This window comes from Convolutriloba macropyga, chromosome 11, assembly GCF_964194025.1.
Source record: "Convolutriloba macropyga chromosome 11, txConMacr16.3, whole genome shotgun sequence".
NCBI lineage: Eukaryota > Metazoa > Xenacoelomorpha > Acoela > Convolutidae > Convolutriloba > Convolutriloba macropyga.
In genome coordinates, this window is record NC_134478.1 from 9,581,648 (window position 1) to 9,603,822 (window position 22,175).

Consider the following 22,175-nt stretch of genomic DNA (forward strand, 5'->3'; position numbering starts at 1 on the left):
CTAGCGATATTGATAGACGATTGATATTTTGTTCTAGCGTATTTAGATGCAAATGGTACGAAAGTGTTGAATTTCATTTGAAATTGAAGTTATGAGTACAATTTTGCAGATTAGTTATAGAAAAGATTTTTCTTAAAAAATACAGGAGTTGAAATAAACTTCCGATGTGTAGCAGCCGATTATTTATAGCGGTTTGATTCAAGTGACAAAAGTTAGAATTCTTCGTTTGAAAGATTGAACTTAGACTTAAAGAAGCGAAAGTCTAATTTATTTGCCCTTAACATAGTGTCCTATAGAACAAGAAGTTTAGGGCAACAAAATAGAATCTCTCTTCTTTAAGTCAAAGTTCAATCTCTCAAACTAAGATCTCTGCCTCGAAGTTCTAGTGACCGATGAAATCGTACCCTGGGTTCTCTAATCTCTAACTAGGACATACTGAAAAGTCAATAGCTTTCAATTTTTTGACGCATTTGTGTCAGAGAAATGAAGAAGAAACAAGTTCAGTTTGAAGTCTGTGGCGAAGTAGTCTCTGTGGAGAAAGATGTTGCCCAGAAGTGGGGGGTGATTGCTGACATGTATGAGAATAGTCAGACAGGAGAGATAGAGGAAGTTGTCCCTCTCAAGGAAATCACAGACAGGTAAAAACAACTAAGAAAATATGAACGAAAACAAGGATATATTGCATGCTATTTTTTTCGTATTGCCGCGCTATTTGACAACGAATAATTTGCAATCGGGGGTTAAAACACGGGAGGGGTCAATTCACAACTTTACAATCCCCTCCCCCAGCACTGCGCGATTGGATCGTATAGCTCTCAAATACCGAAAGCAATACAAACGCCATCTATTCTGTGTCGGTTTTTCAAACTATGGGCCAGACTGTACAGTCCTTGATCACCCTGGATCCTCCCTATTTGAAGTTGAATATAATTTCTTTGCTACCAAAACTTGAGTTGTTCTTCTGTACCAAACCAAATTATTTTGAAAAATAGGATTGCAATTTTTCTGACAAAAAATCGAGCAATTTGGGCATTCTTATAGTGCATTTAACCAATGAAATTGCTCTAAATTGCTGTTGAAACCAAACATCTTCTTTTTCGTCTGATTTTTCGAATCTTTTCCGCACGTGCCCCCCCCCCCCCCCCAGCTTAGTGGGTGCATATTATTTGCACCCCCCAAATGCACATCCCATATTTTTTTATAATGATTTGCTGTGTAATGACACGTGCTCTGTAACTGGGGGGGGGGGAGGGGTACAAACGGAAGAGATCTGATTTTTTAATGATGCAATACAACAGACTGCTGTTCAGTTTTGGATAAATGCTGTATAAAAAAACTTGGCTATCACTATTTGCGAGTTTTAAGAACAAAATGAAAAGTTACAAAGCCTATAATTGCCACTTGAGCCGAGAATTCAACCTCAATCCAACCCTAATTAGCGGTGGTCATTGGGGGTGTAATTCGTATTCCGCTCCTAATTACCGGGGAAAAGAAAAGCGTGAAAGAGCATAATTAATTTTAAAAAGACACTGTATTTACACTCCTTTCTCCACTCTTTTTACACTATTTGCAGAGAGTGTAACTTACTGTAGACTGATTAAAAAATTCACTCGTACACAATTACCATTATAACCAAAACTGAAAGTATACAACATCCATCTATTCTAAGCGAGTTACTGAACTTATTTTCTCATATTTCAGGCACTCAGATACATGCGCTATTTACCTAGGATGAAATAGAACTTCAATTTTAAAAAAGGAATAGATTGAAAGGCAGGTATGGGCCAGACGGTGCAGTCCTTGACTACCCTGGATCCACCCTATTTGAAGTTGAATATAATTTCTTTGCTACCGAAACTTGAGTTGTTCTTCTGTACCAAACCAAATTATTTTAAAAAATAGGTTTCCGATTTTTCTGACAAAAAATCGAGCAATTTGGGCATTCTTATAGTGCATTTAACCAATGAAATTGCTCTAAGTTGCTGTTGAAACCAAACATCTTCTTTTTCTTCTGATTTTTCGGATCTCTTCCGCACGTGCCCCCCCACCCCCCAGCTTAGTGGGTGCATATTATTTGATCCCCCAAATGCACATCCCATATTTTTATATAAGGATTTACTGTGTAATGACACGTGCTCTGTAACTGGGAGGGGGTACAAACGGAAAAGATCTGATTTTTCATTGATGCAATACAACAGACTCCTGTTAAGTTTTGGATAAATGCTGTACAAAAAACTTGGCTATAACTATTTGCGAGTTTTAAGAACAAAATGAAAGGATACAAAGCATATAATTGCCACTTGAGCCGAGAATTCAACCTTAATCCAAACCTTATTAGCGGCCATTGGGGGTGTAATTCGTATTCCGCTCCTATTTACCGGGGGAAAGAAAAGCGTGAAAGAGCATAATTATTTTTATAAAAGACACTGTATTTACACTCCTTTCTCCACTCTTTTTACACTCTTTGCAGAGAGTGTAACATACTGCAGACTGAACAGAAATTTCACTCGTACACAATTACCATTATAACCAAAACTGAAAGTATACAACATCCGTCTATTCTGTGCGAGTTACTGAACTTTTTTTCTCATATTTCAGGCACTCAGGTACATGCGCTATTTACCCAGGATGAATTAGAACTTCAATTTTAAAAAAAAATAGATTGAAAGGCAGGTATGAGCCGGATGGTACAGTCCTTGACCACCCTGGATCCAACCTATTTGAAGTAGAATATAATTTCTTTGCTAATAAAGTTGAGTTGTTCTTCGGTCCCAAACCAAAATATTTAAAAAAAATAGGATTCTAAAATTTCTGACAAAAATATTGAGCAATTTGCGCATTTTTATAGTGGATTCATTCAATGAAATTGCTCTACATTGCTGTTGAAACAAAATATCTTCTTTTTGTTTTGATTTTTCGGATTTCTTCCGCACGTGCCTCCCCCCAGTGTAGTGGTTGCATATTATTTGCGCCCCCCAAACGCACATTCCATGTTTTTATATAATGATTTACTGTCTAATGACACGTGCTCTATAACTGGGGGGGCACAGGCGGAAAAGATCTCATTTTTCGGTGATGCAATACAACAGTGTGCTGTTCGGTTTTGGATGAAAGCTGTATAAGATAACTTGGCTATCACTATTTGCGAGTTTTAGGAACCAAATGAACGGATACAAAGCCAATAATTGCCACTTGAGCCGAGATTTCAACCTCAATACAACCCTTATTAAAGGTTATTGGGATGTAATTTGTATTCCACTCCTATTTACCTGGGAAAAAAGCATGAAAGAGCGAATTCTTTTTAAAAAAACGACACTCTATTTACACTCCTTTCTCCACTCTTTATACAACCGTTGCAGAGAGTGTAATTTTGTGTAGACTGATTATAAATTACACTCGTACACATTTACCATTATAACCAAAACTGAAAGTCTAATGCCAGCATCAGTTGGCGCAATGGTTAATGCACAAAGTGAAATAAAAATATTCGACAGAGGGAAGATGGGGAACCAATCATCACTAACTGCTTCCAATTTTTTTTCAAAAAATTGCACTCTTATAAAGGCATTCTTCCGTCCTTAATTAAATGGAGAAATAAGGGTGTATAATTTTTTTTGTACTTTTACAAACAATACACCATTATACAAGTCATTTTTGGGCAAAATTCTTGGCCCGGGCATAAAGTGGGTCAGCAGTTAAAATGCCATAAGCCCTTTGTATTTTAAAAGAACATGCGTATTTCGGTATAGAGTGTTTATCATCTCGAAATGCACTCCTCAGCGATTTTGTGTTTAAACATAGGTTAGCTTTGAATGAAATCACTAAGAACATCTGGCGTCCATCGAAAACCACGTAGCAGTTTGAGACAGCTAATGAGAATTGTTAGACCAATTCATATTCAATGATAAAATTTGACCAGTCTATTTCTATCTACAAACAAAAGGCCTCAACCAACTGTAAATTTAAAAAAATTCTAAGAGATTGAAGAATTTCAGCTTGACTAATAAACAAATATAGGTTTGACTAACATCCTCAACTTTGTTTTACTTTCGAAAGCAGTAGTACTATCGAAGAAGTCAATATTGGTCCTCATCATCTTGAAAGGTCAACAAAATCCTTGTTTACTGCGACATGTTGAGTTTTTTCAAAAGTTCCACCACCAAATTGAAAAAATTCTTCATCAATATAACGGTTATTTTATATTCCCAACAATCAACTATTTTTTTCCACTGCATTCAGCACTTCTTACATTTTTTGCAATTTTTATCGTTGAAAACACAATCTGTGTGGTTGACAATTTTTGTGATTGATGAGTTATCTCCAATTTGCCAAGATAATGGCTTGACTTGGCAAATGTTCGATTGCTTGATTAAACATACTCTACTTTATTGATATTTTTGGACCATATACAAACCTTAGCATCTTATGTATGCTGAAATTTGTGACTGTAAGCAAGTTTAGTTTAATTTAGCTAAAATTGGGATATATCCGTAATTATTTTTCACGTGGCCTTTTTTCGAGGCAAGCATAAAAATAGTTAAGAAAACTTTTGAACTCTACTCAATGCTAAAAGTTCCTTTTTCCGTTCGTGATCTTTGTCCATGGCTGCGTATCTAGTAACTGAGATAGTGTCAATCAAAAAAAGCTTAATTGGTTATTATCTTAGAAATTTCCTGCTCAAAAGAGATTTTGGATTGGGAAGACAGTTAGCAATTTTGGATTTTTTCCGTTTGCGCATCCAGCTTAGTGGGTTCACATTATTTGCATCCCCCCGAAGCAAGTGTGATAATTTTACGTAATGATTTACCATATAATCACACATGCTCTGTAATTGGGGAGCATAACGTACTGGGGGGCTCAAACGGAAGACATCGGCAATTTCAAAATTACCAATATCCTTGTACGCAAAAACAATCAAGTCTATGATTTGGGTATCAAGTAATAACAAAAAAGTACTATTGAAAAAGTCAATATCGTTCCTCCTCCTCTTGAATTTTTAAAGAATTCCTTGCGTAATACAACTTGTTGGGTTTTTTAACAGTTCCATCGCCCAAATCAAAAAATTTTTCATCAAAAACAGCGGCTATTTTACACTCCCAAAAATCAGTTTTTGAGAGTGTAAAATTTTTTTGGGAGTGTAAAATAGATTTTTTCACCGCTTTCAGCACATCTAACCATTTTTGCAATTTATGTCGTTGAAAAAACAATCTGTGTGGTTGTCTATTTTAGTCATTGATGAGTGATTTCCAATTTGCCAGGATAGTGACTTTACGTGGCAGATGTTCGATTGCTTGAGTGAATGTACTCAACTTTAACCTTATTTTTCGGAACATATTTAAACCTTAGAATTATATGTGTGTTTGTGTGGATATTTTTGACATTAAGTGAATATAGTTTAATATAGCTGAAATTTTGGATATATCCCTTATTATTTTTCCTGTTGCCTGTTCTTGGGCGCGCGTCAAATATGGTTACAAAATTTCTGAACTCTACTAACTGCTAGAAAAAACATATTTCGACTCGTAATTTTTGACTATAGCTGCGTATCTAGTAACTGAGATGTTGTCAATCAAAAGAAGGTTAACTGATTATTATATTAGAAATGCTCTTCTCAATAAAAATTTTGAAATAAGAAGACTATTAGCAATTTTGTATTTTTCCGTTTGTGCTCCTAGCTTAGTGGGTTCACATCATTTGCAACCCCCAGAAGCAAGTGCGATAATTTTGCATAATGATTTACACTGTAATCACAGGTTCTCTGTAACTGGGGGGAACATAACGTACTGGGAAGCACAAACGGGAAAAACAGGCGTTTTTTTTTTACCAATATCTTTATACACAAAAACAATCAAGTCTTTGAATTGAGCATCAAGTCATAACAAAAACGTACTATTGAAGAAGTCAATATCGTTTCTCCTCCTCTTGAATTTTCAAAGAATTCCCTGCTTAGTACAACCTGTTGGGCTTTTTAAGTTCCATCATCAAAATCAAAAAAAATTAAATCAAAATATCGGCTTTTTTACTTTCCCAATGGTCAAATGCTTTTTGTCACCACATTCAGCAACAATTTTTGCAATTTATGTCGTTGAAATCACAATCTGTGTGATTGACTATATTTTTGATTGATGAGTGATTTCCTATTTGCCAAGAGAATGACTTAACTTGACAAATGTTTGGTTGCTTGATTAAATATACTCAACTTTAACACTGTTTTTTGGAATATATTTAAACCTTAGCATATTATGTTTGTGTGGAAATTTGTGACTGCATGCAAATTTAGTTTAGTTTAGCTTAAAATATGGATATATCGGTCATTAGTTTTCACGTTGCCTGTTTTTTGGGCGATTGCGAAAAATAGTTACCAAACTATTGAACTCTACTCTACCTTATAATCAACACATTTCCACTCATGATCATTGTCCATGGCTGGGTATCTAGTAACTATGATATTGTCAATTAACATAAGTTCCATTGATGATTATCTTAGGAACGTCCAATTCAATATAGATTTTGGATTAGGAAGACAGTTAGCAATTTTATACTTACCAAAATCTTTGTATACAGAAACAATTAAGTCTCTGAATTGGGTATCAAGTAATTACTAGAAATTACTATCAAAGAGGTCAAAATCGTCCATCCTCTTCTCCTGATTGTTCAAAAAAAATTCTTTGCTTACTACTATCTATTGAGTTTTTCAAAATTTCTATCGGCCAAAATTGAAAAATGTTTTCATCAATATAACGGCTATTCTGCACTCCCAATAATCAAATTTGTTTTACCGCTTTCTGCAACTTGCTACGATTTTTGCTATTTGTATCGATGAAAAGACAATGTTTTTGGTTGATGAGTGATTTCCATTTGGCCAAGATAATGAATTTACGTGGCAAATGTTCGATTGCTTGAGAAAATATACTCAACTTAATATTATTTGTCGGACCATATTTAAACCTTATTTTTATATGAGTCTGTGGAAATTTGTGATAGTATGCAAATATTGTTTAAATTAGCTATAATTTGGATGTATCTGTCATTATTTTTCACGTTGCCTCTTATTTGGGGCGCACGTAAAAATAGTCTAAAAACTTTTGAACTCTACCCATTGTTGTAAGTAACACATTTCGACTCGTGATCTTTGTCCGTGGCTGCGTATCTATTAACTGAGATGGTGTCAGTCAAAAAAGCTTAATCTTAATTGATGATTATCTTAGAAGTGTCTTAAAAGACTATTAGCTTTTTTATTTACAAATATTCTTGTACACATGAACAATTAAGTCTTTGAATTGGGTATCAAGCAATTACAAAAAAGTTCGGGCAATAATGTTTTAGGCTAATTGCGTGGCAAATGTTCGATTGCTTGAGTAAATATACTCACATTTAATACTATTTTTCGGACCATATTTAAATCTTAGCAATATATGTCTGTGGAAATCTAAAACACTATGTAAATATAGTTCAGCTAAAATTTCAGCTAAAATCAGCTAAAATTGGGATATATCCGTCATTGGTTTTCAGGTGGCCTCTTTTTTGAGGCGAGCATAAAAATAGGTACAAAACTTTTGAACTCTACTCAGTGCTATAAGTAACTTTTTCCACACGTGATCTTTGTCCATGGCTGCGTATCGAGTAACTGAGATAGTGTCAATCTAAAAAAGCTTTATTGATTATTATCTTAGAAATGTCCTTTTCATTACAGATTTTGGATTAGGAAGAGGATTAGCAATTTTGGATTGTAGCAAAATTCATATGTCGCTAATATCTACATTTTTAGTAACTATTTTTGATAGTGGAAAACGGTTACGCAAAATGAAAAATAGTAATCAAATATTGTCATTCGTTTCCACGAAACGCCAAAAATAGCCTTTGGACATTTTCCGCGTAATGACTATTAAATATTTTTACGGGCTCCTTTTAGGGCTATATTTGACAAGTTGGTGGAGTGGACTACCCGTTACAAAGACAGAGCTTATTCACTCTCAGACGAGGACAGATACAACAGGGAAAAGAGAGTACATGTCTACGAACCAGAAGACAAACGATGGCTTCCAACGGGTTAATTTCTTTACATATCCTTATTGGGTATGAATTCGGTTTGAGGTTCTGGCTGATGATATGATATTTGAAAATACCCAAAAATAACATTGCTTGCTCATTTTTGTTTGTGTTTCCGCCTAATAATGTCATGTCATTTGCTAAAACGTTTTGTATCTTTTAATTCATCATTCTGGACAAAAAACGAATTAAAAAAACTTTTATATCAATTCTTTTTTAAAAGAAAAACACGCATCTCTTCAGCTTCGTTTTTTTGTTCAGATGAGGAGAACTTGTTCAAACTGATGCACGCCGCTTACTCACTCCAGTGCTTTGATCTGTTTGACCTCACGTGTGAAGTGGTAGCCGACAAACTGAACGAATTGACAGTCGAACAGATTCGTGGAAAGGAAGGCTGACATGTTTACAGTATTTCTAAATATACCTATAAATAATACTTCTAAATTAGAAAACTTTTTCCGATTCTCAGGAAATCTTTTTCGCAAAATTGCATTGCAACCCGCTGCAAAAGTATGAGTTGGCAACTTTAAGAAGCAAGAAAAATTACCTAATACGTGCTCACCCAGTTTGAGGTCCTCGTTCAAAATTCCTTATGAAAATACCCATCCAAACCATTTTTGCCTATGAAAATACCCAGGCAAACCAATAATGCTTATGATCCATACATTGCCTCGTTCAAATTTTCGGTGCGTTCATGTGCTCGTTCAAGAACGCTTATGAAAAGACCCGTCCAGACCAAAATGCGATATGATACAGACTTCTCGTTAACTTTATGAAAAGACTCAGAAAGACCAAAAACAACTTATGATCCATACTTTGCCTCCTAGATGTGACTTGTTTCAATGTGCTTTTCTGATTTTTGTTGAATCCTGACCTATCCGGGATTCCTTTTAAAGATTTAAAAAGGGTGTTCTATAAAAAAGAGCCTCGGTTTTTTCTTGAGCTGCAAAAAAAGTTCGTACAATTTTCTGGTGGTTTTGGACAGTGAAGAGAGCTCATGAAATATTATTTAATAGTTTAAACACTCAAACGAAGTAATATATTGCACCCTAATAATCGTTTTGTGTACCTCCGGTTTGTGTGGCGGAGGCTTTTAGTGCAAAAAAATGTTTTAAAAAGTTTATGCTGCAGACTTTAGCTCGACTATGACGAAGTTTATTGCTCGTTTTTTGGGCAGAACCTGCTCGTGTATGTGGCAAAAAGTGGCTCGTCTATGTTGCAGAGTTGGTGCGTCTATGGGGCAATTTTTGTCTCGTCTATGGGGGCAGACTTTGGCTCGACCGTAAGTACTGGTGCGTTTATGTTGCTCGTTAAACAAATTCCTCGCCTGTGTATTTTTGAACGCACCGTACCCACTATGTGCGCTCAAAAATGGTCTGCGTCAAAAACGAGGACCTCAAACTGGGCAGTGAACCTCAACCTGAAATTTTTAGGTTCAAAAGAAAATTAATTAGCGTTTTCTCCCCTTAAAAAGAGAATGTTTTCCTGTTTTCAAAGTTGTTTCGCTCAGCAATGTCTGATTTTGAAGGACATAAAAACAAAAAGAACTCCTTTTTATCTTGCCATGCTACAATTTATAGACGCACAATCTAAACAATTCTCACAAAATGTGAAGTTTAATGAAGAAATGCTACAGGAAAGTTAAATTGAAGATCAAAAGCAGGCGATATTGATCAGAATGATGCATTACTATGTTCATGGGGCCCTTCCTTTTCGGCAAAATGTTTCTTTTCCTTACGGAACTAGACATTGCTTGAAAAAAATTGAGTTCGAACAGGCAATCGCCAATGTTTTTGGGCCTCATGCAACAGATGTTCGGAACTCGCTTCTTTAGTTTCTGAGCAAGCTAATTTTTTTAGTTCACAAGGAAATTTTATGAAGTTAAGAAGAAAATTGCTTTTGCAGGATCTCGTTTAACAACGTTTCTAATTAAAAATCAAAGGTTTTTGGCTATATTATTCATGATCAGCTTTGAGAATTACCCGAGTGGGCAACATTGAAAATGTTTGAAAATGTCTGATTGAAAATGTTTGAAGAATTTTGATGCACTGACTACATAAACAAACCAATTTGGGGGAAAAGTTAGGATATGTACTTGAAATTTGGAACGTTGTTATGCAAGTAATGTGTGAAATTTAGTTGAAAACTATGAAAGCCGTCTATTAGAGGGTAAAAAAACAAATGAAAATGACGAGTTAGGAGACATCTGATCTGGTATTATTTTTTTTGTTACTTCTGACGTTTTTTAAGACTTCTTCAGGTGTTCGTAATTTTTGGGTGTCCTGGAGTGTTTTTGGAAGCACTTATTACTGCCGTGATATGAATTCTCTTATTATTTAAGTGAAGTATGAAAGATGTGGAATGAACGCAAAATAATTTTTTTTCTAATTCTATGTTTCTAATGATAGGCACTATTGAAACAAGAAAAGCTGCAAACTTTTTTGAAAAATTTTTTAGTCCCTATTTCTGATTCCGACATAATCTTCATTTTTAAACCATTAATTTTTAGTGTTATTCACTTCATTAGTGTTAGTTGTGGGACTCTGTTGTTATTCAGGATGAGAAATAAAGTTTATTTTGGCCAGTAACGTTCTGTTGTTTCCAGTTGTGCCCCTCTGTCTTGTAGTAGTAAAAGTTTTGAGTTGAAATCGTAGAAAGCAGTGCATGATATTTTCTTCAATTTGTAATTTTACAGGATAGCAACCTATTTAACTACTACGAGCTACGTGTTCTATTAATTAAATCCTATGAAAAAGAGTAAAAAGGAGCAGGGATTAAATTACAATGAATAAAAACGGAGGAAAATTAAAAGAAATATAAAAAATAAAAAAAACTATTTAGTGTTTATGTAGAAATTAGGATTTGACAGCTCATTATATTCGTTGCTGTTCTTTACAGAGTAGACTTTGCTCTCATTGGAATGAATGAAAAATCAATCCTCAGTGACAAATTCTTCTTTCACATAACCTGAACCTTTTTCACAGGTAATCTATATTCACACCATTCTGCATCACACCACAGGCATATCCCACCACACACACACACACACACACACACACACACACACACACACACACACACACATGCACACACACACATGCACACACACGTGCACATGCACACACACACACACACACACACACACACACACACACACACACACAAACACACACACATGCACACAGAAAGAGGCACACACACGCACACGCGCGCGCGCACTGCGAAAGGTTAAAAACAATGTATTTTAGGCTGACAACAATTGCTAATTGAAAAGATGATGTAAAAGAAGTAAATATACATCGAAAAGATTAAACACAATGGCAAACACAACATTTGCAGATTACAATACGGGCGAACAGAAGTAAATACCTTGAAAAATTGCAAAATTGCAGCATCATTTGCAAATTACAATACTTTGCAGTGGGCGAACAGACCTTTTAAGTGACCCGGGACATCGTAAATACACCTGAAGAGTGACCCGAGACATCGTAAATACACCTGTAAAGTGACCCGAGACATCTTAAACACACATGTAATGTGACCCGAGACATCGTAAATACACCTGCAAAGTTACCCGAGACATCTTAAATACACATGTAAAGTGACCCGAGACATCGTAAATACACCTGTAAAGTGACCCGGGACATCGTAAATACACCTGTAAAGTGACCCGAGACATCGTAAATACACCTGTAAATCGACCCGAGACATCGTAAATACACCTGTAAAGTGACCCGGAACATCGTAAATACACCTGTAAAGTGACCCGGGACATCGTGAGTACACCTGTTAAGTGACCCGGAAGGTCGAGAATATACCTGCTCTGGTTATACAATTATGCGAACGCACCCCGAGCGCTCCCTGAACTCACCCCGAACGCACCCCAAACGAACCACAGACGGATCCTGAAATATCCAGTATCAGTGAAAATAGCAGTATGCACACAGTATGTAGTATGTATGTAGCTGTTTTAACTGGTAACGTGTCGTTACAGCAAAATGCATGCATTTTGCATGCATTTTGCATGCTTTTCTGACATGCTCAGCAAGTTTCAACATTTTCGAAAATTTTACACTACTAATTGTACACTGAAATTATTCTGAACAGTCTGAATAGCTGTTCTGTTTTTTTCTGGGCATAATGACCAAATTTTTAATGTAAACAAGCTGTTTCAGTACTGGTTTTACAAAATAATATGGAGACACTCATGTTCAGTACTGAAATGCTCTGGGTGGTAAGCCCGGGCAGTCCACGCATCTTTATTCATGAGCAAGAGGATTTTTGCTTTTGATCAATTTTTGAGTCTGTCTTGTTGTGCTGTCACTAGGTCTTTTTAATGTCGGTTTTTGAGGCTCTGTAATGAGACTTTATAAAACCTTTGGAATACTCCCAATTGGTATCAAAAAGTTCATCTAATGCGTAAATGAATCCATTTTATGGATGCCTTTTATGTCTAACTTTTTTTAAAACTTCAATTTTTTTTCAAAACATGCACACTGCTTATCAAAAAATATCAGTAATTTTTTTAAGTCTGACGTTATTCCTGGTTGTTGCGTTATTGTATGTTTTAGCCGCGATGGCAAAGGGCCTGATAGAAGAGAGGGTAGCGATTTTGCTTCCACAAAGAAAAATTTATCTAGGCTACAGCTCCTGAATTAAGTTGCCTCGCGTGTCTTTCGAGAGCAATTCTTCTTACGTTAGTCGGTTTATGTTTGTTTTGTTTTTCATGAGAACAGATCCAATCTTATCAATGTGTCCAGTTGGTACCTTATGTGCTTCTGACTTTGAACATTTTTTTTGTTAAAAAAAGCAGTTTTTCACGTTGCTTTCATTTGATTTTCGTTTTGCTACATTATTTTTAGTTTGTAATTTTTCAATTTTATTTCAAAGGTTATTGAAAATCAATTAATTTTTAACAACAAGCCAATAAATTGGTCTGTTATTAGTCTCTTAGTTTTTTCGTCATATGTTTTTTTGTTTTAGTGGTTAAGTTTTTGGTCTCACATGATTTGCTTCTTTCTCAAAAAGGACTTCCATCATTTTCAAGATCTTTTTCCGTTACTTTAATTCAATGAGATAAGGTCAATTGAGTATCTGTCAAGTTGAAAACAATTTGATCGCAAATCGTAGAAGCATAAAAATTTATGTCTACGTTATTTAATTTTGAGCATCAAGGAAATCTCTGAAGAATTTCAGACTCGATAACTTGTTGGACTGAATCTTTTAAAACAAAATTTTACAAACAAAACTCGTGCACTTGAGTCAATTGGTCGTCAGATTTGTGATACCAAAAAACGTTAGCAACAATGTAGTTGTGGCATTACCTGACACCACTGCAGAAAAATCAGTAATTGCAAATTAGCAATATTAAGTTTCCACGAGATCGTAAACCGGACATAATAAATAAACTGAAAGGTACGGAGCAGCCATCTATACAAATTTGCGTAGAAAAAGAATATGTTGTAACGCGCAGTTTAAAATTTAGAATTAGAGCCAAAACTTCAATAATACAAAATTTTTTCTAATCTGATGTTGGTGAGGTCATATTAAAAGCTGGTTTGTACTGTGGACATCAAGTTCGTTACTTCATTTTTTTTCTGATCACAAAGTTATCATAATAAGCAAATTTAACATTTCTCTGATAAATTTGACCGAATCACCATTAGTCATTGTTATAAAACCATTCGCTATTCATCTCAACAAAAATGAATGCACGGTTTGGGAGAAATTTGTTAAGTGGAATCAACTGATACAGACTATAAACCTTGTTTTTTGGTAGGTACATTTGGGCCAAAATTGAGTTCAATTATGAAAATAATGAAACTCTTGTTACTCGTGTTTCAGACTACGACAAAAAATCTGACAACATGTTGACTCAATATTAAATCAAACTTATGGCCCCCGGAAGTGATATTATATTTTCATCTACATACAATCGAGTTCATTAGTTGGAAGTCGGTGGATGTTAAAATCGGGTTTCAGTTGGCAGGAGAATTTACTTCTGACATATGATTGATAGGTAAATAAGATAATTATAGCGCCAAGATTGACTTAGAATTGAGTTTAGTTTTGTGGCCATTACTTACTGACAAAGTTCGTCAAGTAAGTTGTTCTTTCGTTCTTTGAAACATTAATAAAACTTCTAAGTTTCTATTTGTTTGAAGCCGTCACTTCCTCCCTCCTTTTTTAACCATGTTTGTGGGTATAGGTTCTCCAAATTTGTCTGGATGATTTCTGTTTCTTGTTGATGTTCGTGAAGGCTCTGGTTGTTCAGTTTGTTGATGCCCTGCAGGTGATGTGGCTGCAGAAGCTTCATCTTGATCTGATCTGAAGGTCCCACATCTGTGTCCTGAAGTTGTGTTTCTGATTGAGACGTGGTCGCCTCTACTGATGGTTCAGTTTTCACCCTGTCCTCGTCTAGTCTCTCAATTTAGTTGTCGTTCGCTAGAATAGTCCGTGTTGAGTTTTCCGCCTGTATGAAAGATTTGTTCAAGCACTTCCTGATGGTGAAGGTAGAATGAACTGTCTTCGTCTTCTCATTGGCCTTGAACCGAATGGGTTCGCACAAGTCAAACTCTGATATTGATGGTAGTATCACTCTGCGTCTCAACAGGAGTTCAACTGGAGTTTTGCGCCTCGTCTTTGAAATGTTGCGATGTGTCATCAGTGCTCTTTGCAGGAATGCTCCAAATGACACATTAAGATTGGGACTCCAAGCTTGAAGTGCCCGCTTCACTGTCTGAACTGCTCTTTCAGCTATTTCATTAGCTCATGGATGATGGAAGGGTGATTCCTTTTTCTTAATTCTTGAATCACACCACTTTTTAAGGCCACCACTTAAAAATTCAGGACCATTTTTAGATAATAAAGTTTCTGATATTCCGAATATCGCAAAGATCTGACTAAACTGTTTCTGATGTTCTATTTTCTGCGGTGAAATCTTTTATCCAGCTAAAACCGGCGTCAACAAAAACTAAGATATCGTCTTGGTCCTTAAGATAACCCCAGTCCATGTGAAGCCTTTCCCAAACGTCGGTTTCTGGCCGCGTAGAGACTGTTTTTTTTTTCACAGGCTACGCCTGCTCATTTGACATTTGTTGCATTTACTAACAAAATGTTGAACGTCTTGGGTAATGCCAGGCCACCATGCTATCATTCTAACAGATGCCTCAGTTGTTTTCTTCCCAGGATTTGTATAATGTGCTTTTGCCAAAAAAGGTCATTGTTTTGCTGGAATGAAACGAACAACACCTTGGAAGATGATTCCATTGAGTATGGTCAGTGCATCTTTGTGTTGTTCGAATCCTTTTTCTGCTTCTGAACATTGTTCCCCATTGCCGCTTTTGAGTCTTTTCATTATGCTCTGGGAGTGTCTGTTCCAAGATCGGCTTTGATTTCTGCTTGGATCACCAAATTACTCTGAGCTAAGTTGATGTTATTGATTGCGAAGCACACTCGATTGTTGTCGGATTTGTCTTCGTCAAAATCCATTCTGCTCAAAGCATCTGCGTGGGGTATCTCCTCTCCTGATGCGTACTTCAATTCAAAGTCAAAACCCATTAGAGCTATTTCCCCTCTTGTGATTCTAGCTGATGTTGTCTCCGGGATCTTGTGCAAAGAGATATTTGATTGGTTTTTGGCCCGCCTGTAGGGTAAATTATCTTCCAAGAAAAAATTGCTCAATTTTGTGACCACGAACACAATTTTCAGTTATTCCCTCTCTATGTTCCAGTAGTTTTGCTCCGTTGGAATCAACTTTCTTGACCGGATGTCCTTTTTGCGAAAGAACACCGCCAAAGGTTTTTTCAGTGGCGACAATAGTAACTTTTGCTTCTTTTGTAAACTATATGACTGTGCAAGCAGGTTAGCATATAATTCTTTTTTTATGTCTTCAAAGGTTTTTGTTGCATTTTGCGCCATGAGAATTTGTTATTTCTGAAGTTATTTAAAGGTAGCATTTTGTTTCAAAATCAGGAAGCATTCTTCCGTAAAAATTAGCTTACCCGAAAAACGATTCGAGTTGTTTGTTGTTAGTTGGTGCTTTTGTTTGTGTTTTTTTCAACATGTTTGGGATGTGGTGCATTTTTCTCATTTGAAAAGTGGTATCCCAAAAAACTATCGACTAGCTTTGAGTTAGATTTTTTTTTCTGTAAAAGTAAAGTAGTAAAGTATTTCTCATGTAACCGACTCTGACTGCAAACACTCTCTTGTCGAACTCTTACTTTGTAGTTCCACAGACCGACACATTGTCTTGAAAGATCACAACACCTTTGATTACTTTGAGTGTTGATTGGATGCAGTTCTGGAAGATTAAAGACGAGTTTTTCAATCCCTGAGGTAGTCGGCACACCTTAAACACTCACTGAGATGTGTTGATTGTCCGCATATCTTTTGCCTCTTTGTCAAGTTCAATTTAATAGTAGGCATCTGAAAGGTCATTTTTGCCAAAGTATGAGACCCCATGTAGGCTGTTGAAGATCGTGTCCATGTCTGGTATTGGGTAATCTTCATCAATGACTTTGCCATTGATATGCACTTCCAAATCCACACTAAATCTCAGTTCTCCACTCTTCTTTCTCTGCCAAACCACTGGAGATGCATTAGTGACTCCTGTTAGCTGTACCGGTTCAAAGATCCTCTGTCTGGCTATCTGTTCCATCCGTCGGTTTCTGGCCGCGTAGAGGCTGTTTTTTTCACAGGCTACGCCTGCTCATTTGAGATTTGTTGCATTTACTAACAAAATGTTGAACGTCTTGGGTAATGCCAGGCCACCATGCTATCATTCTAACAGATGCCTCAGTTGTTTTCTTCCCGGGACGTGTATAATATGCTTTTGCCAAAAAAAGGTCGTTGTTTTGCTGGAATGAAACGAACAACACCTTGGAAGATGATTCCATTGAGTATGGTCTGTGCATCTTTGTGCTGTTCGAATCCTTTTTCTGCTTCTGAACATTGTTCCCCATTGCCGCTTTTGAGTCTTTTCATTATGCTCTGGGAGAGTCTGTTCCAAGATCGGCTTTGATTTCTGCTTGGATCACCAAATTACTCTGAGCTAAGTTGATGTTATTGATTGCGAAGCACACTCGATTGTTGTCGGATTTGTCTTCGTCAAAATCCATTCTGCTCAAAGCATCTGCGTGGGGTATTTCCTCTCCTGATGTGTACTTCAATTCAAAGTCAGAACCCATTAGAGCTATTGCCCCTCTTGTGATTCTAGCTGATGTTGTCTCCGGGATCTTTTGCAAAGAGATATTTTATTGGTTTTTGGCCCGCCTGTAGGGTAAATTATCTTCCAAGAAGGAATTGCTCAATTTTGTGACCACGAACACAATTTTCAGTAATTCCCGCTCTATGTTCAAGTAGTTTTGCTCCGTTGGAATCAACTTTCTTGACCGGATGTCCTTTTTGCGAAAGAACACCGCCAAAGGTTTTTTCAGTGGCGACAATAGTAACTTTTGCTTCTTTTGTAAACTATATGACTGTGCAAGCAGGTTAGCATATAATTCTTTTTTTATGTCTTCAAAGGTTTTTTGTTGCATTTTGCCCCATGAGAATTTGTTATTTCTTAAATCATTTAAAGGTAGCATTTTGTTTCAAAATCAGGAAGCATTCTTCCGTAAAAATTAGCTTACCCAAAAAACGATTCGAGTTGTTTGTTGTTAGTTGGTGCTTTTGTGTTTTTTCAACATTGTGTTTGGGATGTGGTGCATTTTTCTCATTTGAAAAGTGGTATCCCAAAAAACTATCGACTAGCTTTGAGTTAAATTTTTTTCTCTTTAATAGTAAAGTATTTCTCATGTAATCGACTCTGACTGCAAACACTCTCCTGTCGAACTCTTCCTTTGTAGTTCCACAGACCGACACATTGTCTTGAAAGATCACAACACCTTTGATTACTTTGAGTGTTGATTGGATGCAGTCCTGGAAGATTAAAGACAAGTTTTTCAATCCCTGAGGTAGTCGGCACACCTTAAACAGTCCCTGAGATGTGTTGATTGTCCGCATATCTTTTGCCTCTTTGTCAAGTTCAATTTAATAGTAGGCATCTGAAAGGTCAGTTTTGCCAAAGTATGAGACCCCATGTAGGCGGTTGAAGATCGTGTCCATGTCTGGTATTGGGTAATCTTCATCAATGTCTTTGCCATTGATATGCACTTCCAAATCCACACAAAATCTCAGTTCTCCACTCTTCTTTCTCTACCAAACCACTGGAGATGCATTAGTGACTCCTGTTAGCTGTACCGGTTCAAAGATCCTCTGTCTGACTATCTGTTCCATTTTCTCTCTGACCTTGTCTTGAAGAGGTAGAAGTATTATTCTGGCTTTGCAGAACATTGGCTGTGGATTGTAATATCACCTTCACATGAGCTTTGTAACCCTTCACAGCAGGTAGGTGTTCGGTTATGATGTTGTTCACACCGTGCTTGAGGTGTCCACCAAGTAGGCCAATATCTTTATCAGACTGCACAACTGCTAATTGGTTTTGTGTGTATCTGCTTCCATTCCTCTCAACATCACAACTAAGTGATCCTAGAAGTGTTAATTGATGACCATCGTAAGCTGCGAGATGTTTTATCTGACGAGGCAACTGAGGTTTACCAAGCTCAGTCCATGTTTTTGATGACATCACTGTGCTATCTGCACCTGTGTCTACCTGCATTTTTACTTTGCAGTTATTAATTGAGATATATTCCCATGTCGAAGACATGTTAAAGATTTTTTTCTCTGGTATAAAACATCATATCTCCAATGCCAGAGATGCTTGCTCTGAAGAAGTATTTTCTTCTTCGCAAAAGTTATTCTGATTATTGTCCTTACCTGAATTTGGCTGGGGTTTGCCTCTGTACATTTTTGAACAGTGCCCACTTTTGAAAAGTGTTCCACTTTTTACTTAGCGCTGGACAGGGTCTTTTAGAATGTGGCTTACCTCCACACCTACTGCACATTCTGTTGCTTTTATTAGCCGTAATTTTTTCATTTGAGCTTCTTGATGTTTTTTGAAGTTGAACCCAACTTCTTCTTTCACAGTAAAAGGCCCATTAACTGATTAAGAACTTGCAAAAGCCATTGCTTGACTTATGAACTGTAAATTCTTGGTCATTTCAATATCCGAAATTGCTGCTTTTGCTTTAAAACCGTCTGGTAGTCTAAGATTTGCTTCAAGGTCCCTCAAACATGAGATAAATTTTATTTTTAGCAGCTCCTCATCGGGGTTGGCTGGTGTGTTGAGTTTTTCAAAGTCCCAATAGCGTGCTTCTGACTCCCTTACACCTTGTATTACAGACAGAAATTTAGCCCTTTCTGCCTTTATTACTCTTTCTCTTAGAGAAAAATAATTTTGAATCACCAATCGGAAGTCTTTATACGAAGTCTCTATCAAATTCCTAGGACTAATTAGGCTTCTAAGTTCAATAATTGCATTTTTCCTGCACATACTAAGAAAGAAATTGGTTGCCTGTAGGTCCTGTATAGTACCATAGGTGTTGATGTTGTCCTCTTTTTTCTTTGCGCAAAATTTCGCCACAAAAGACATAATCCATGCAGTAGCTGATTCTGCATTCTGTAAATCCAAAATTTGTCTGTCTGTGGCTGGTCTGGACACCATTGTCGTGGTCAATAACACGGGTCAAAGAATACAATAAGTTGAATTTTAATTCAAAATTGGAACTGAAAATATACAAAAATTGGATCGTATTTATAGTACTTATCAATGAGAAAATATACAGAGAAAATTTAGATTAGCTGAAAATATTTTACATGATTGACATGCGAGTAGATTTTAATTCTGTGTCCAGGAGGTGAATTTCTATTTTTATCAACATTTCATGAGAATCGAGTTCAGCCTAGGTACAATCGAGTTCATTAGTTGGAGGTCAGTGGATGTTATAATCAAGTTTTTGTTCGTGGGAGAAGTTACTTCTTACAGATGATTGATAGGTCAATAAGATAATGATAGCGCCAGGACTGAATTAGAATTGAATTTAGTTTTGTGGCCATTACTTATTGACAACGTTCATCAATTAAGATCTTTTTTCGTTCTTTGAAACTTTAATAAAACTTCTAAGTTTCTTGGTGTTTGTTTGAAACCATCACACCATGTACAAGTTGCTAATCTTTTTTGTAACAAAAATATTCTGAAAAACGATTGAAAAATTGGAGGCATGAGCCGTCAAAAATGTACCTAAAACAAATTTCGATTTATTATGAGTGTAATATACTGTCTCTACCGAAAATGTGCAGCAGATATTTTAGGCAAATCTGAAGTTTTTCGTAACTGTTGAAGTTGATGGGCAGTTAGGTTTTGAGACCGTATTAAGAAGGGTGAGGTGTTGTCTTTACATTCCAAAAATGTGATAATATTAAGGCAAGAAAATATGAAAGTTTATTTGTTATGATCAGCTCTATTTTTTCGAGAAGAACTAAAAATTGTTGTCTTCATTTAATCTAATTTTGAGGTGTCCTAACTTGAAATGGAAAATACGTCCGCGTTCTAGCAGCCAAAAGACTTGATATAAATATATCACAATCGAATATCTTAATTGAAATTTAAAAAGAAAGCATTTAATTTTCTTTCGGATCAATCAACTTTGAGGATATTTATGTTAGTCTTTATCTATGTGAACAACTGATTAATCGACTAGCAATTTAGTATATAGATGTTGGTTATTTATTCTTTTTTTCCTCGGATAATTACCATATGTGCCCCTCCCATGCAGGATCTTGATTAGTTGAAAAAATTTGGGATGGCATTCTGAGATCTTGCTAATCTAAGCTTTCATGACAAATCTGAACATATTGTTACAGGATTTTGGCCAAACGCTCATTTTCGTGAAACAAGTGCAAAGATCTTGCTAGTTTGTACGCAACTTGTTGTGGTCTCGAGCACGAGTAACAAGAATTTTATTATTTCAGTAATAGAATTCAAAATGGCCTAAAATTACAAAAGTTCACAGGTATTTATAATTGCTATCAGTATGAATATTTACAGAACCGTCTAGATAAAGAAAAACTGATATGGGTTAACTTACACCTTAAGTAGGAACTAGTTTATCCCCTTGACGTATATGGCAAGTATTAGTGCAGTTTTTTGCACTTAACACATTGTTCTCCTCATTTGAGAACGTGTCATTGATATCTACAGGGAGGATCATCGAGTTGGTTTATGGCCATCACTGATGGTGGGAAGGTTTAGTTGATCGCTCAAACTTATGGTTTATATACACCGATAGGCTTGAGGTTTGAACAAATTTGTAGCAACGTTTCAGTTCAAATTAGTAGTCATTAATTAAATTTAGTTTACCAACATCAGGTAAGAAAGTTTTGTTCATATCGAAGTCTTAACTTATAATCTAAGTTCTGATCTTCGCGATATATCACATCCTCCCTCCTTTTTTAAGCAAGTTTGTAGGGATAGCTTCTCCAAGTCTGTCTGGCTATTTTTGTATGGTTGAAGATTGTTCTCCTTCAGTTACTGAAGTTTCTTCATTGAAGTTAGGTGATGCCACGTCTATATTGTCTCTACTGTTCTCAGATTGTGAGTCAGTAAATTGCTCATCAATAGAATCAGTCTTGATGTTACCAGGTTCCAGCCGTTTAATTTGGTTACCACTGAAAAGCACTGTCTTGTTTGAATTCTCTCACTGAATGAATGAAGTGTTCATTCATTTGCGTATAATGAAGGAAACTGGAGCTGTTGATGATGTTATCGTTGGCTTGAAGAGGACTGTTCCACACAGATCAAAGTCAATGAATGCTGGAAGTCTCACTTTCCGTCCTAGCAGTAGTTCTACAGGAGTTTTGCCCCACGTCATGTAAGTAATTAGTGAGTCATCAGAGCCTGCTGTATGAAAACGCCAAATAAAACATTCACATTTAGACTCCAGGCTTGAATAGTCAGCTTTACTGCATGGGAAGCTCGCTCGGCAAGTTCATTTGCTCTTGGATGGTAGATGGGTGACTCCATCTTTTAAAACCCTAGTGACTCACACAACTGTCTTAGTTCAACGCTTACAAACTCGGGGCCATTGTCTGATAGTAACGTTTTTGGTATCCCAAATTTTGCAAAGAATTGACTCAAGTACATATTCACTGTTTGTGAGGTTCTATTTCCCGCAGGGAAAGCTTCT

At 36.3% G+C, this 22,175-nt stretch overlaps 1 protein-coding gene across 2 annotated transcripts in view; it reads left to right on the forward strand.

Annotated features, from left to right (window-relative positions):
* The first annotated feature begins 385 nt into the window (after window positions 1–385).
* Window positions 386–22,175, forward strand: part of LOC142349589 (uncharacterized) — a 62,645-nt gene continuing 40,855 nt past the window's right edge. Inside the window, exons 1-3 of one of the 2 annotated variants that reach the window (XM_075401265.1) lie at window positions 386–638; window positions 7,913–8,049; window positions 8,311–8,435. In XM_075401265.1, coding sequence (XP_075257380.1) covers window positions 484–638; window positions 7,913–8,049; window positions 8,311–8,435 — 417 coding nt within the window. In that variant the 5' untranslated portion in view covers window positions 386–483. Of the gene's footprint in view, window positions 639–7,912; window positions 8,050–8,310; window positions 8,458–22,175 lie in introns of both variants that reach the window. The other variant, XM_075401266.1, reaches the window with a different exon arrangement.